The sequence below is a fragment of the Panulirus ornatus genome, chromosome 18 (assembly GCF_036320965.1).
Source record: "Panulirus ornatus isolate Po-2019 chromosome 18, ASM3632096v1, whole genome shotgun sequence".
Classification (NCBI taxonomy): Eukaryota; Metazoa; Arthropoda; class Malacostraca; order Decapoda; family Palinuridae; genus Panulirus; species Panulirus ornatus.
This window is the reverse complement of record NC_092241.1, coordinates 58,556,103-58,571,883: the sequence shown is the minus strand read 5'-3', so window position 1 is coordinate 58,571,883 and position 15,781 is coordinate 58,556,103. Positions and strand designations below refer to the sequence as shown.

Here is a 15,781-nt window from a genome sequence, read left to right as displayed (position 1 = left end):
ACTGAGTACAGTAAATATAATCTATTGTAAAGCACCTTCAGTTTGAACTGTTACTAAATCTTCTCTTCTGCATATTGCAATCAAACCTACACCTGTGAGTTTAGTTTATCTTACCATTAATCTTTACAGTTTTCCTTTTATTGTAGACACCTCTCATATCATGCTTTCTCAGCTTCTAAAAACTATCAGAGAACACACTTATAATGTTTTCTTAAAATAAACTTTTACTTTCACTGTCAACTCTACTCAAATCTATGAGAGAGCTTTTCCAAACATTATCACATGTTCTGCAACCTACACACTTTTACTGCGTCTTTCAAAAGGAAATTTTGTTTTATCTTATAACATTTTACCATGTAACTTTCCTATTTATGAGATTTTTCAATGAAACACCTTGAAATTTCTCAACCACAGCCATTTGTCCAGTCCCTCACTTCATCTCAGAGCTCCCATGAACATTTCTTGGCCAAAAATCAAAGTAATGAAGGCTTAACAGTGTCATAATGTTTCAGATGCATCAGAAGATAAATCTACCTACATCTCTGACACCTGTTCCCTATGGGAACTTCATCAAGAGGGTGACCACAGCAAAAGTCTCTCCATAATGAACTCTAGTGCTGCTTCTTAGCCTTTAGTGCATCACCTTTAACAGGCCACTGGCTGCCTAATAGCCACAAACACTCAACACCTAAACATTGAAACAAAGATCCTCCTAGTACAATTCCTCCTCAACATGCCTGGCATTTAGTTCTATGCAACAACATTAAACCCCTGTTACCAAAGCCAGTCCATAATTACCCATCAAACCCCACGGAGAAATTAAAAGCTTACCCCTGCTCCATACTTCAGCAACCTCTACTCATACATCCCCCAACACCTAACAAATATAACACTGACAAAACAAATATGCACTGAAATAACACACACTGTACAATCACCATACGAACTCGATCTTAAACTCACCAGACATGTATCCATAAGAGGTAACAAATCACACTTTCCCATCTATGCTCTGAACACCAATCATCCCTAAACACTTAAAAACACCATTTCAACATATTCTGAGATCCTTCATGCCCACAGTGCAACTAACACTACTCAATTGCCCTGTATTCTCCATACATAGATGCACACACAATATTGTTAAATTTGTTCAATGATGTAAGGTCCCAAAGCAGTGGACATGGTTGACTCCCTGAGCGCTATAGAAGCCTCTTATCTTTTATCTATTCTTTACTAATAACTAATATATCTACATCACAAATTCTGCACAGTAGTGTTTGTTTTCAGAGTTTACACTATATTATCATCATCATTGATATTCACTAATATTCATGTTATGCTGCTGGAGTACAGTTCCTTAGGTGGTTCACTGTTGTACATCATTTTTATTTTATATTTTACACTGACAACTATTTGCATGCATAGGTGGGATGAAGGAGCAGCTAGTGTTATGGAAAAAGGCCATCTTCCCACAGAACCTTAAAACAATACCATGAAACAATTGTGGAGTGGAGAAACATGATTGTAGCATGAAGCATTCTTAGAGTTAATTGAGATCAAGAATTATCGTGCATATATCAAACAAGTAAAGTGAGGCAAGAAGTTGTAAAATATATGAATGTTTTTGTTTGTATGTAAATATAAGAAACATGAACTATTCAAATTCCAATTTCTGTCAACAGAGAAAGGAATCATTGCATAACATTTTCCATAATTAATTACCTCCTGCTCCAAGAGTTCTTTCTATCTTTTGCAGGGCTCCCATATCACACAGGAGGCGGGCCATGTTCACTGGGCAGGACCTCACATCCTGAATTATTGTGATGTTGTGCATGTGTGTCTATGTTAAGAGCATGTGGGGCAATTGAACAGTAAACATTCAGTGTCTTCATTGTGGTAGTTGCAGGCAGTAGTGGGCATGAAGTGTCGAGATATGAGGAATTGGTGTAAGCAGTGTTGTAAGGGTGGGTGATTTCCAGAGTGCGGATGGGAGAGTGATTAATGTATGTATGTCATAAGGGTGTGTGTCTGGAGAGGTGGTGTTTCAGACTGAATTGGTAGGGCAGTTACTTAGATCTTGTTGGTTCATTTTGGGGCATATGTGTTCTGTCAGCGTGATGCTTGTATGGGGAGGGGGATTCTGTGATCACGTACAGGTCGTTGATGTGTGTGGCAGGTATAGGCTTTTTGTTTATGTTTGGGAGTTGGTGTTTAGATATGGAGAGGTATGTTTGTGAGGGGTCTAGTGCTCTTGCAACAAATTGCATGCATAATGAAGTTGTACTGTGCTTCCCACAATCTCAGGGTCGAGACCAGCCACTCAAGAATTGATGATTATGATACCTCCTTCTTCTCTCAGACAACTAAGCTTTGGAATTCTCTTCCTCCATTCGTCTTCCCTGCTTTATATAACCTTTCTACCTTTCAGAGTCAAATCTACAAACATCTGTGGATTCATGATGAATTTCTGCTCTCTTTTCCTCTTCTTTTACTTTTTTTCATGTGAAGTGGTCATCGACTGGAGCATGTTGTCCATGCTATTTCAGCTAAGCAGCTAGTGACTGTTCTGAGAGTTCGAATTTGTTTGAAACATATCTACCATCAAAGTACCCAAGAAATGTTTAGCACATAAAATCTAAATAACAACCAAACCAATATCATAGTCCCAAATGCCATATCATGATCAGCTGCACTTATATTTTATGCAGTTTTTCTTGTTAAAGGCCTTAGAAGAATTCATTCATTATATATCACATTTCAAGCATTGACTTTTTAGCAGGTATACCTTTAAGTCTCCATATTACTTTCAGCAGAAACAAAATAAATTTAAAATAGTCTTCGTTCTTTATTTCATACTAAAATATAACACAATTATGTACATGGCTCATGGTAGATAAATCAACATACATTTCATTAAAAAAACACACCTGGTCAAATAAACAAGAATGGCCAAATTATTCCAACTGAACTTTAGCATTAATAAACACAGAGGTGGTAACTTTATTACTTCACTCTGTAACATGGCTAATGATTCATACACTATTTCTGTAAACCTCACTTGGTAGGACTTTTGATTCAATATCCCTAAAATCTTTTTCACAAAATGATAAGCATGATTTTTTTACATAAGGCATTCTTTTACTTTACAGTCAAAAACAGACAAAACTAACTTCTTGACATGTATGAATCAGAAACTTGCATGTTATAATCAGGAGGTACAACTAGCATGTACAAGTATTTTTTGTTGCCTAGTATGTGATTATTAATGCAATGATGAAAAAAATTTGATTTTCCTTTGAGATACATCAATCTGCCAATTAGTGAAATACATGTACACTAGAGCCTTTGATTATCTCTAAGAAAAGACAATACCATTTGTGATTGGAAATACACATAAAATGCTTCTCACATTAAATTCTTTGGTAAAAAAAATATGAAAGGTAGTACTGACATTTTAGCCTTAATACAAAAATAAATGATTGAATATACTCAACTTAGGATTATTCAGAGTAAACTGCTTATGAAGCTATAGTCACATAAACATACTTAGGGATGAAATGTCCAGCCTATCAAATGGCTGAACATCATACAGGGAGGAGTAATAGATTCAAATCAATGCAACAAAATAACTGTAGCAAACAGTGAAAAATCTGAAAAATATATATGCATGTCACCTCATACAGAAGTTTTACTATCTGAAATTATTTTGGTCCCACTCACAGGTAATTAGGCTAGAGATACATAAAAAGTTCACTGTCAAAAGTCATCTTAAATCACTGAATAAAAAAATAATATGCCATGCTCAGGCTCCTACATAACATAAAAAAGATTTATTGATGTCCTAATATGTAAGAAACAGTTTTAAAAATCACTGAGTTTACTATCATTTTAACACCTAGTAACCTGTAGTGTGAAATTTGTAATACTCAAGAGTGGTGAAACTCATCAGTATCACATACAACATGCTAAATTCTGTACAATATTTTATACATTCCAAATTTTTACAATCACAATATCATTAATTTCTTTAAAAGACAATTGTCAAAACTAACACACCAGTATTCATTCAGGTAGTGCACATACATTGATATTTCTGCCTACCCAAAGGCATTCATCATTTTAACAAAATACAAATGGTAACATCGACAACATTGAAGACTCCTCTAAACTGTTACCGAGCATTATGAAAGGATGCAAAACAGTTTTCAAATTTTCATAACAACATATATCTTTATTCCTTGTCCCGAAAGATTATGAAATAATCTTGAATGCAGACAACTGAATCTGGGTTACGATTCACCCAGATGTTGAGTAAAATTACTGATGTTCTGTTTTGTACTGGACTCAATGTCTTGAGACTTCAAAGAGAAATTACCAACAAACTTCATTTTCCCAATGAACTGGGAATTCAACAATAAAAAGCCATTTAAGTCAGGCTACTACATTCTAATCTATACATTTTATGAAAGAGACTACTTGTGCTTGAAACTTCTCTGAGCTATGATCATTCAATTCATCAAAATAGACTGAATTAATGAATTTCAAGCAAAGAATCTCTTTTGATTTTCAACAAACACAATGGTAATTCTAGTTATTCACCCATCACTAGTATTTACACTTGCTACTTGCACTTCCTTAGGCATTATGAAGAACAAAAACCAAACTCTCTTGTGTTCACTTTTCAAACACCTGGAGGCCAGAGCAGAGAGTTGGTAATGTTTCCCTTATGTCCTCTGTGAATACTAAGACTCATACCAACAGCATAGCATCAGTTTCACAAAACTAAAACCAAGATTCATATAATGTCATATTTGCATTATGTTTCATATCAAATAATAATTCATATTATATAACTAAATGAACACTGATAAATTACTGCATTACTGAAAAGGTTTTAGTTCCAAGTGATCATATTTGTACATCACTGGGACTAGGAGTAAATGTTTCTTGTGTAACAAACATAAAAATTATACCTAATATTAGTTGTATCTTCCCTAAAGGCAGCTCTACATTCCTAGAGCTAATACTAAAGGTCAACATTTTTTAAATTCAACTGAACAATGTACTACTGACAGAGATGAAAGGAAATAAAGTATTCATGACATAACTGATGGCATCAATTGTTATTAGTTATCAACAAACACAATTGAAAACATTTATAAACCTTTCAAAGGTGTTTTTACAACTGAAAAAAGCTCAGTAGCTGAAGCCATTCAATGTCTGCTGCTTAGCCAATGCTGGATATTTGTCTTGATATGATTACCTGCCTCAGGCCTCCAAAACTGCTTCATAATTAGGGAGTTTTCCATCCAGAACTTTTCAAGTTCAACATTCCTTTCTGATACTGCATAACGTACACCAAGTTTAGTACACCAGAAAGATTTTTCTTGAACCTAGCAAGGCTTTTGAGAAACCTATGCATTTAGTTCTACAATCCTTATTGGAGTGCCTTAAAGAAAATTCTATGGCTATAATCAGTAAAATTTTGAAGCTGTGCTATTTACAAACCTATCACATACAGTTTAATGATTTATTAGCACACAGTATTACTTCTTTTTCATATATCTCAACAAGCAATTTAGAGATATTACTCAAATAAAAAAAATGTTTAAATGGGGTTTGATATATCAAACTACCTACATTGCTAATATGCTTTTGGAAAGCCCTATATATAAAACATGATGATGGAAGCACACAATTGTCAACAGTGTGAAACATTAGTTAAGCTCAGAATTTAGTTTAAATCTTACCCAGTAATACTGAATTCCATGTTTTCTGATGTACCAATAATAGTTTCTTAAGATTATTTTACAATTTCATTATTGAGCATTATATTAATTTTATGAAGATCAATAGCTGTCTGAACTTTTGAAACACACTCATGATAAGCCTTCAGTATAGCTCAAATTAAATATTTGATTTACAAATTTTGTTGTTCAATTATTATTTCACTGAAAACTTCTGTAAACTGGCTTTCCTTCAGTGACATCTCCAATACCATTAAGGTTTATAAATCAATGGACTCTACAAAGTGCACTCTCTAATTGTATATCAATATTGCGGATTAGGGGAATAACATAAAGCTGCAGAGTTTGGAGTGATATGACCAGAATGGGCTGAAACAACTGAATTAGGAGTGAGGTTGTCTGTGCGTGTGCGACTCATGGGTACTGGTGGGCCAGGATTGGAAGAGCGTGAAGAACTGTAGCTGGCTGATCCTCGGTAAGTTGAATAGTTTGAATCTCCAGAGTCATTTTGCTTGTTATAGGGTGCTGTACCATAGACTGGCTCTGGCTTAACGATCCCAGACTTACTTGTGGCATAGAGAGTGTCCTGACGAGGGTTGTTCTTGTACATGCTGTCTGTATGAGAAAGTGCTGTGAAGCCAGCAGTGGCCTTAGGACACAAACTTTGGGACTGAGCAAGGTTCCTGGAATAGTTATCCATGCGTGGTGGTGGTGGTTTGGTATAAACAGACTGAGAGCGGTTAAGAGATGTGGAGCGAGGTAGTGGTGGAGATCTAGCATACATACTCTTGGAACCACAATAAATTTCATCTTTGCCACTCTCATACTTATAAGCAGAGGCATTATAAACAGATGGAGTCCCTGTATGTCCATACATGCTTGCTGGGTAACCTGGGAAAAAATCTGTCATGAAAAAAGTTGTTTACAATACAGGAAAAGTAAATTTATTACAATAAATCATTTTTCAAAATGTTTTGGCAATTCAAAGTTAACTCAATAAACTGATTATACATTATTGTTGCATAATATTGTGCTATGACAGACTTTCACAAACATGAATACTTACAGTATACCCCCTTTCTCTTTTGTAAGACATAGTGTTGTACTGTGTAACTGAATTTCAACTAAAAAAACTTGTTTATTACTATGATATTATATGAATTAAAATGGGTTATTCATGGCACAATTATATAAGTATTCTTATGTACTAACATACTTATTTGCTTACAATGTAATCCTTAAATCTAACTGGAAGCACATTTCTAGTTGGTCACACCCTACACTTAGTAACTTCACCTATTGCACTAGAAATATCTCTATAGCTGACTACATCCCTATCTTGGTCCTGCATACTAACTGCCACACTCACATCTGTATTCACATCAAATCTGAGTCTACCTCTATCCTTCCATCAACTTGTACATCTCTTGTCATATTGTTTCGTGGCCTTCACTGTCAGATTTTGTTCACTAGTTTTTCTCGTGTTGCCTACTGTGCTGTAAAGTCCCAGAATTTGTTATCGCCTCATATGACCTCTCATCCAACCATTTCTTTACCATTCCTTTCTGCCAGATCTTGTCTCTGAGAGTACTTGGATTGACCCATATCATGTTTCCTTCTTCAAATGGACCAAGATCTTTAGCTGTCTTATTGTAGTACCATGCACTCTTCAAATTCTTGAGTATCTCTTTCTTTTCAAGTGAGACATCTATCCCTTATGGCTTTAGGAGCTTAGATGGCATTGGTAACAATGTTTGTGTCCTTCCAAGGTTCCACTGGGCTGGCCATATTTCCATATCCTGTGTACAGGTGTTTCTGTATTCCAATATGGCCAAATGGATATTGTTTCCACTGATCAGACTTTTAGTAGTTTTGACAGCTGTTTCAGCCATTCCATTCGACTGAGGGTACCTTCCTGATCAGACTTTCAGTAGTTCTGACAGCTGTTTCAGCCATTCCATTTGACTGATGGTACTCAATACTACTTCTATTCGACTGAGGGTACTCAGTGCTACTTGTCTTACGCTGAAAATCCTACTTGTCTGCAAAGCCCTTGAACTCCTCACTGATAAATTGTGGTCCAGTTTCCCTGACAAGCTCTGATGGAATCCCATATCTTGCAAAGTGAGTTTTCAGTTTTCTGATGACTATGCTGGTCTTTGTTGACTCCAACATATCAACTTCCCAAAAGTTGCTAGAATAATCTAGAATCAGTAAAAAGTTCTGACTGCTCAACCCAAACAAATCAGCAACTATTCACTCTCATAGTCAATCTGCTATCTTATGGAATATTAGGGGGTTCTTTTTGTTGGGCACTTTTGATCCCATTGCATATTTCATATCTCACAATGGGCGATGTGCTCTCTAATCTCAGCATTCATACTTGCCCAGTAAAAATATTCTCATGCATGCCTCAGACAGTCTTCTCTGAGTCAAGAGTATTGCCTTCTTGGTTTCCGCAAGCAAAGCATGAGGTATGACTATCCTATCCCTTTTGAATAATAAACCATTTAATGCTGAGAACCCATCTCTTGAACAAAAGTAAGGCAGTAGATGGTTGGGGACAGTATGTTTGTTTTGAAGCCACCCAGAGATTATGGTTTCCAAGAGCAAATTCATTGTTGCATCATTTAATGTTGCCCTTTTTATCTTCTCCAGACCCTCTTGTCAGATGACAAGGAAAACTACCAAGTTTATTCTCTCCAATATTTGCCCTCCATTCTCGAGTAATGTCACAATGGTGAGCTCGGAGCAACATTCCCTGCAGTTGCTTTGGTGCTTGGTCTAGAATTTTTTTAAAATTGACTACAAAGGTATGTGGTCACTTAGTACTTTTGTCAGTCTCCCAAATGTATACTGATGAAACTTTGTCAGGGCAAATACAACTCACAGGATCTCTTTCTCTATCTGTGCATACCTAGTCTCTCTAGGAGTCAATGCTAAGCTTACATAAGACAATGGTTTACCTTCCTGTTAACTGTAGTACCTAAGCTTGTCTGACTGGCATTACACTAAATGACAAGTGGTCTGTTTTGGTTATAGAAAGCTAACACTGGTTTGGCTGTCACTGACTGTCTGACTTTATTTGAGGCTTCCTCCTATACTCTTCCCTACCATCATTCATCACCTGTATTAGCTAGTTGATGGATAAGATCCATTATAACAGACAGTTTAGGTAAAAATCTAGCTAAATAATTCACCATGCCAGCTAATCTCAGTATCACATTTTGGTTCTCAGGGTTTAGTAACTCTTATTTCTAAAGTGGATTAAACCTTACTGCTGCTAAAATCAAATGATGTTCTCTTAAGACATAAAAGCCAACATAAACTGATAGAAGTTTTTCCCACCTATGTTTAAATATCCTATACAGGTATCTGCCATGCAAAGAAGGCTCAGACATAATTCTGGTATCCTTTGTGCCCCCTAAAACCACCATTATAAAAGAATGGTGGTCAATTTGAAGGTCATGTACATCCAGGGACTACGTGTAGAGTATATAGGTCATTAGATGACTTAAGTTATTAGGAGGAACAATTATTATGTGCATCAGTTGATGAGAAAAGTGAAGAAAATTAACAAGAGAAATATGAAGAATATGTGACAATGATTTCAGTGGCAGATTACATATGAAGGAAAGGGGGCTTCCTCAGTAAATTTGCTTTCATGGAAGAAATTATGTGACAACTGTGCCTAATTTTCTATATGTAATCCTGGGGTAATGGAGGGCATAGGTACAGATCATATCTGGAGACCTAATACTTCCAAAGAAACACCTCCAATAACCTCACACATGCTAGCCACTAACTCTCCTCACACATATGTTGCATGAAAGGTGTAATATTTTTATGTAAACTCATGTTATTCACCAATAATGCTATACCTGTGTGTGAAATAGAGTATATACGAAACAGAAGTAAAGTTTTCAGTTTAAAGAAAGTGGCAAATCCTTCTACAGCCTCTCCAAATTTGTCAACCAACCTCCCTAACACTGAATTGTAGTGTGAAAGGTGTCAGATTTCTAAATATATCTATGTTATTTACCACCAACAATTTTCCTGAGTATGAAATATGAGTACAACAACAACAAAAAATCAGTAGAAGGAAAGAACCTCATCACTACCACATCCTCCACTGTCAGGAGCTCAGACACACACACGCACACACATCAATCACATACCCTCTCTGAAGCCCTCTAGGTACTCACTCAGCTTTTACAAACCTATGCCATCGCAAAGGAAATAATACAAGTTTCTATAATGTTTTTTACTTTTGAATGCAGATCTGTCATTTCAAAATGATCTTTTTTTGCTCAGTGATGGAATTTTTGGACCATGCCTGCCATTCAATGGTTCAACATTCCTATTGCTAAAGACTATGGAAACTGCACCACTCTCCCATGACATTCCAAAAGTTTCTTGAAAGAGTTATCTCCAACTAGAGGAAATCCAGCTCCCAAACTTTATACCTCAGGATTTTCACATTTGAACAAAGATAACTTAACAAATGATCTTTCACTATGCATTTCTGTTCTACTCAGAGATCCACTAGTCTGTCTGGTAATCTTTTCAGACTTTTCATAGAGATTCTGGAGAATCTGCAACAACTAAGTCAGTGTACTGAGTTTTTCTCAGGCCTACTTTCTCCAAGAGCCTGTGTCTCAGTGGTTTTTACTTTAATGTTTCTGTTTCTGCAACAGACAGTTTGAGATAATTTTTTCTTAGAAAGCTGCAGCTTCCTTTTCCCAAAGTATACAAAAGCTTTCAAAGGTCATTGATCATTTCTAATTGGTTGGTTTTACAAGGAATATGACTTTGGAATCAGGAAGAGTTGTTGGTAAAAATCAATTTTAACTGGTTTTCATTATATTCAACATGACTCAATCAGAAGACTCAAAAGCACAATCATAAAAAATTAAAATCTTACAAAAGTATGAACACACACACACACACACAGTTATGATGCTGAGGGTATTAGGAGAGTTCTCTCTCTACTTCACATGGGCAAACTAAATATCAGTGCACTACATAGAACGGCAGTCTACACATACTCTACTGGCAACGAGACTTGGATAGGTATGGAAAGAAAGGCATCTGAGATACAGACAGATAGACAGATGGCTCTTCTTTCACATTCCAGTTTAAGACCAAAGCTCTACTTTTCCTCAAGAAATATTTTCAAAGTACTACTTGCATATTTTACTGGGTTTGTGGATTCTTACTTAAAACAAACAGAAAGTGATAAAGAGTCTTTGCTGAAGTTAAACTGTAAAGAAAGTGTGAAATATTGTAGTTGATGTTCAAGTAAGTACAGCATGGATACAAACGTCTGAAGTAAGGATGTGGAAATGAAACAAAAGGTAGAGTTAGCAATTAGAAAGTTAGCTGAAGTTTTGGATTTACACAGGGTTGGTAGAAAAAAAATCCTGATATGATATAGGAATACATGAAAATACAGTAAGTTGTGCAAGAATTAAGAAAACAACACTATTTGCAAGGGTATCCATAAAATATCATATAGATATTTCTTGAACGTGGTGTTAAAATATTCTGCTGTATGCAGTACATACCTATAGGAGAGGTAGTGTTAGAACTGTTGGCGGGTCGGTACTGTTCATAGTGTTGGGCTCGGAGGGCATTATAATTGTAGCGAGGTGGTGGCTTAGAGCATTCATCATATGGATCTTCTTCACTCCCAACACTAGATGAATCTGTTGAGGGATGAGATTCTTTTTAGTATCTTGTATCTGCTAGAAGAGCAAAGATTAGATTACCTAAAATATTTTGATACATATAATCAAGTCAAATCCAATAAAATGATCATCTGAATGTTGTGCTGAGATGAATTAAACTGAAACTCAACATTTTTTTTCATTTCAATACTGTACACAGATACAAATACGCATGAACATTATACCTTCTAACATTTCTATCAATATCGTTAAAGAGCAGAAGTGAATACATTATATGTATCTAATCACTACTAACAAAACTTTTCATTTTCATTAAGAAAACAGCAGACGTAAGAAACAAGAACAGCCAACTTGTGCAACAACAGGGGTGCAAAAGCTTGTTAGTGGCACTACTGCTTTATTCAGTTTTGATTATCATCAATTACAAAATCTATTTCAGGTCAGCAGATAAACTGTCATTTCAATGGGTCAGTGGTTATTAGTTTAGATAAAGGTGATTCTGGAACCAAAATACCATTCACATGAGTTGCATAAGGGTCAAGTTACTGTTAGTTTAGTTTTAGTTCTTTACACTCAAAGATTACATGTTGTTATTAATACAATGCAGCCTTTTATTCAATTAATTACAGACTTTAGGGTTGTGCAAATCATAACATAAAAAGGATTACAGGACATTCTGTCATTTTGCTTACAGCACGATGATTTACTTTGGGCTGAACCACCCTTCAACAATCCACTTGTAAATAACATCTTCCTTCTCTGTCATCATGTACAAGTGTAACATTCGACTTTTCAAAACAAGATACACCTCAAAATTCATTTACACACACAAAATTATAAAACAACTAACATGACAAAATTATTCATGTTACTTTCCTATCTTTTTGTAAGTTAAGGAAACACCTGAATATCACAATCACCGCCAACAGACTCTATCATCAAATATATATTAACTTCAGTCTGAACTATTACACACTATACAAATACCTTCAGTCCTAACATCTGCCACTAGAAGCCTAATCTCTTACTCATACTTTACGGATCCTTTATGGCCTGATGCGTATCTTACACAACACTTGTCCCAAAATTGCTGCTTTCTTCTATTTGTCATTTTCTTTCTAAATTCTATTGTTATATTTCTTCATAATTAAAGCACAAGTGACTCCTTTAACACTAGTTCCATCAAATAAATGTGCTGTATTCTTCTGTGAATGCTTTAAGCTATTCTATGGTCTTTAGCAGTACAATATGAGATGCTGTAATTGGTAATGGTAGCATTTGGCTGCAATTCACAAAATCTTATCTGAAGTATGACAGATGGTGTCACTGGTAAATATATCAACCATCACTCTCAAATGAGTCCCCATGGTCTAAATATTCATGCACAGACTTCCTGGTAAATGTAGAAATGCTGTGTGCATCTTATATATAGCAATGAAATCTGAGTGGATACCACAGGATGCAAAAAAATGTTCATAAAAAACTGCGAAGACATTGAAATAATTTTTCCTTAACTAATAATTCCTATTCAAAAACTTTTACAAGCATATGTTTGCGCATGCTCGAGTAATACCCATCATCCTGTGGACATGATGAGATCAAGCCCAATTACTCATCTTTGCAACAGCATTGTCAAACAAACACATTAGGCATTAAGTGCTGTGTGCTAACCTTGCTTTTAGCAAAATCTCATAATAGGGATACTTTGTGAAGTCTTCAGGGGTCTTTACCCCTACAGCCTAGGCTTCTGGAATGGGTCATTGGTTGACCAAGCTGTTGGAAGGAACAGCCCTCAGACCTACATAGCCCCCACCACCTGGCTGGTTTGGCACACTTTGTAGGTATTTGTCCAAGGAACTCTTAAACTTTTGTACTGTACATCCCATTCTGTTTTTGATGGTAGAAGGCAAGGTGCTGAAAAATCTTGGGCCATGAATTTTTAAAAGTGTTCTCTCTTTTTGTTCATATCGCACCTTTGGATTTCAGAGGTAGTATTTTTGAAAATCTTCCATGCCTGTCATGCCAGTAAAATGTTATTTCAGAATGTAAATTGGGTACCATACCCTAGGATTTTCCAGGTACAGATGATAATATATCTCTCCTGTCTGCACTCCAGGGAGTATGGCCTCATAGAATTCAGTTGTTCCCAATAATAATTAGATCCTTTACCACATTAATATAGGTTGTGAAAGACCTCTAGACACTTTCTAAATCTGCAATTTTGCCTGCCTTGTAGCATGATGTAAGAACACAATATTCAATTCATAAAAGAATTGGTGCCTTTAATATCACAATTGGTTTTTCTTCCCTTGTCTTGAATCAGATCTGCAGAATCCAGCCTGCCATCCCTATGCATGAAGCAACTGTGGTTTTATTGTGTTGGTGGAAGGTCAGGTCATTAGACATTATTACTTCAAGGTCTTTCACATTATTCAACTGTTTATGATTGAGTCTGCAATTTTGTGTTGCTTTCAATTTCTTCATTTTCTCCATTCCGGATGAATCAAAATTTATCTCCATTGCAAAGTATGTTGTTCTCGACTGCCCAGTCAATGATATTTTAATGTTTATTTGTATCTTTTTGACATTCAGTCTTGTTTAATCTGCTAAGGATGATATGAAACAGTGGCTCAAGTTTGCATCAATGTCAGATATAAGAATGAGGAATAGGAAGGGTGCAAGTAAAGTTCCTTGGTGACAGAGTTTTAGACTGTGGAGGCACTGGAGATGGCATAGTTTACAACTACATGTTGAGGTACATTAACTAAAAAGTTTTATATCCATTTCCCAATTTTTCCAGCTATTCCCAACTTTCACATTTTATGTTATGACACCATGGTCACATATGTCAAATGCTTTCGCAAAGTATGTGTAAATCACATCAGCATTTTCTTTGTCTTCAAGAGCTTTATAATCATACATCAGTGGTCAAGGAACAAACCAAATGTAATAAAACTATATATGTAGATGATGACCACAACAACAATCCACAATGAAGATAACATAGGTTAACTTTCATGGGTTTTGCAGGTTGTCTTCTAACCTTTTTTTTTTTTTTTTTTTTTGAGTCAACAGGTCTTCTCACAGTACTTCATACATTTACCAGTAGCAGGCAGAGAAGATAAGGGCCCTTGACATATGCTAATTTCCCTAATGTTCCTAAATACATAATCTCTTATTTTCCACAATGTTCCCAAGTCATCTCTTGAGTATACCTAATTTACCCATTTTACCCAGTCTGTGATCCATTTAGTGATTTGAATGATGGTTGGGAACAGGCCCATATCTTGTTTTCATGTGTATGTAGTTCATAATGCATCTTTCATATTTACCTTTTAATGAGTACAATTCAAGAGCTTTTAAGCTCCCTCTGTAATGCAGATGATCCACAGAAGTGATGTGACCAGTGAAGGACATACATCAAAATTTCTGACATCAATGGACTTGCTACTCTCATTCTAAAAATCCTCAGAGCTTGTCATCTTCATAGGTTCAACACTTCCTCTGTTTTCAGTGATAAGCCCTGTTGCCTTCTTGTATTACGTACTTAAATTTGAAGGTTTCTTCTCTCCTTTTATACCAGAGATCTTTTCATTTTCCTCATTGGATACAATATGTAACAATGAAATATAATTTTCATACTATCTCCAGCACTATCTAATCAAGATTAGGTTGGTGTATCATATGATACTATCAGTATCAAATATATATAATACAAGAGATAGCACAGTATTTTAAGAGACAGACCTTTTAATATTGTAAGCAGTGAATTTTGTACATTTCACTAGTATTCTTTGGGATCTATATGTTATAAAATCATAAATCATGTTCAAATTTGCTAGATATTCTTTTATTGCATATCTTACTTGTTATCAGACCATGGTTACATCAAAGGCCCTTGCAAATTCTGTGTAATTAGCATCAGAATTCTTTTTTCCTTAACAGCTACTAGGATTTTTTTAAACTAGTCCAGCAGCCATAAAAGCAGTAATCACCTAACTCTAATCCGTTCACCTCCAGATTGTGTAGGTTGTGTTTAATATATAAATGGTTTTCTACTACCTTCATATCCAATTCTAAAAATTTCTATAAGATGTAACTTACTACAAGTAGGCTGTAATCTTAAAATCACTTTGCTAGGACTTACATCAACAATTACCAAACAATGAGGCATTCCTAGAGGGGGAAAAAAAAAGTGTTGTATAGGCAGTACTTCCAGGGAAGGAGTGTGAGTGATTGGGAGATCTAGAACAGAAAGAGGCAGGTACATGTCCAATGAGAGTTGAGGTAAGCAAGTATCAGCAAATTTCAGGAAAAATACGCAAATGGTTTAGAAGAGGG

The 15,781-nt window shown here is 35.6% G+C and overlaps 1 protein-coding gene across 2 annotated transcripts in view; it reads right to left on the bottom strand.

The window, feature by feature from the left end:
• Positions 1 to 2,835: 2,835 nt before the first annotated feature.
• Positions 2,836 to 15,781, bottom strand: part of LOC139755159 (neurogenic protein big brain-like) — a 259,089-nt gene continuing 246,143 nt past the window's right edge. Inside the window, exons 6-7 of one of the 2 annotated variants that reach the window (XM_071673317.1) lie at positions 11,318 to 11,458; positions 2,836 to 6,653 (exon numbers count right to left, since the gene is read on the bottom strand). In XM_071673317.1, coding sequence (XP_071529418.1) covers positions 6,055 to 6,653; positions 11,318 to 11,458 — 740 coding nt within the window. In that variant the 3' untranslated portion in view covers positions 2,836 to 6,054. The remainder of the gene's footprint in view (positions 6,654 to 11,317; positions 11,459 to 15,781) is intronic. The other variant, XM_071673318.1, reaches the window with a different exon arrangement.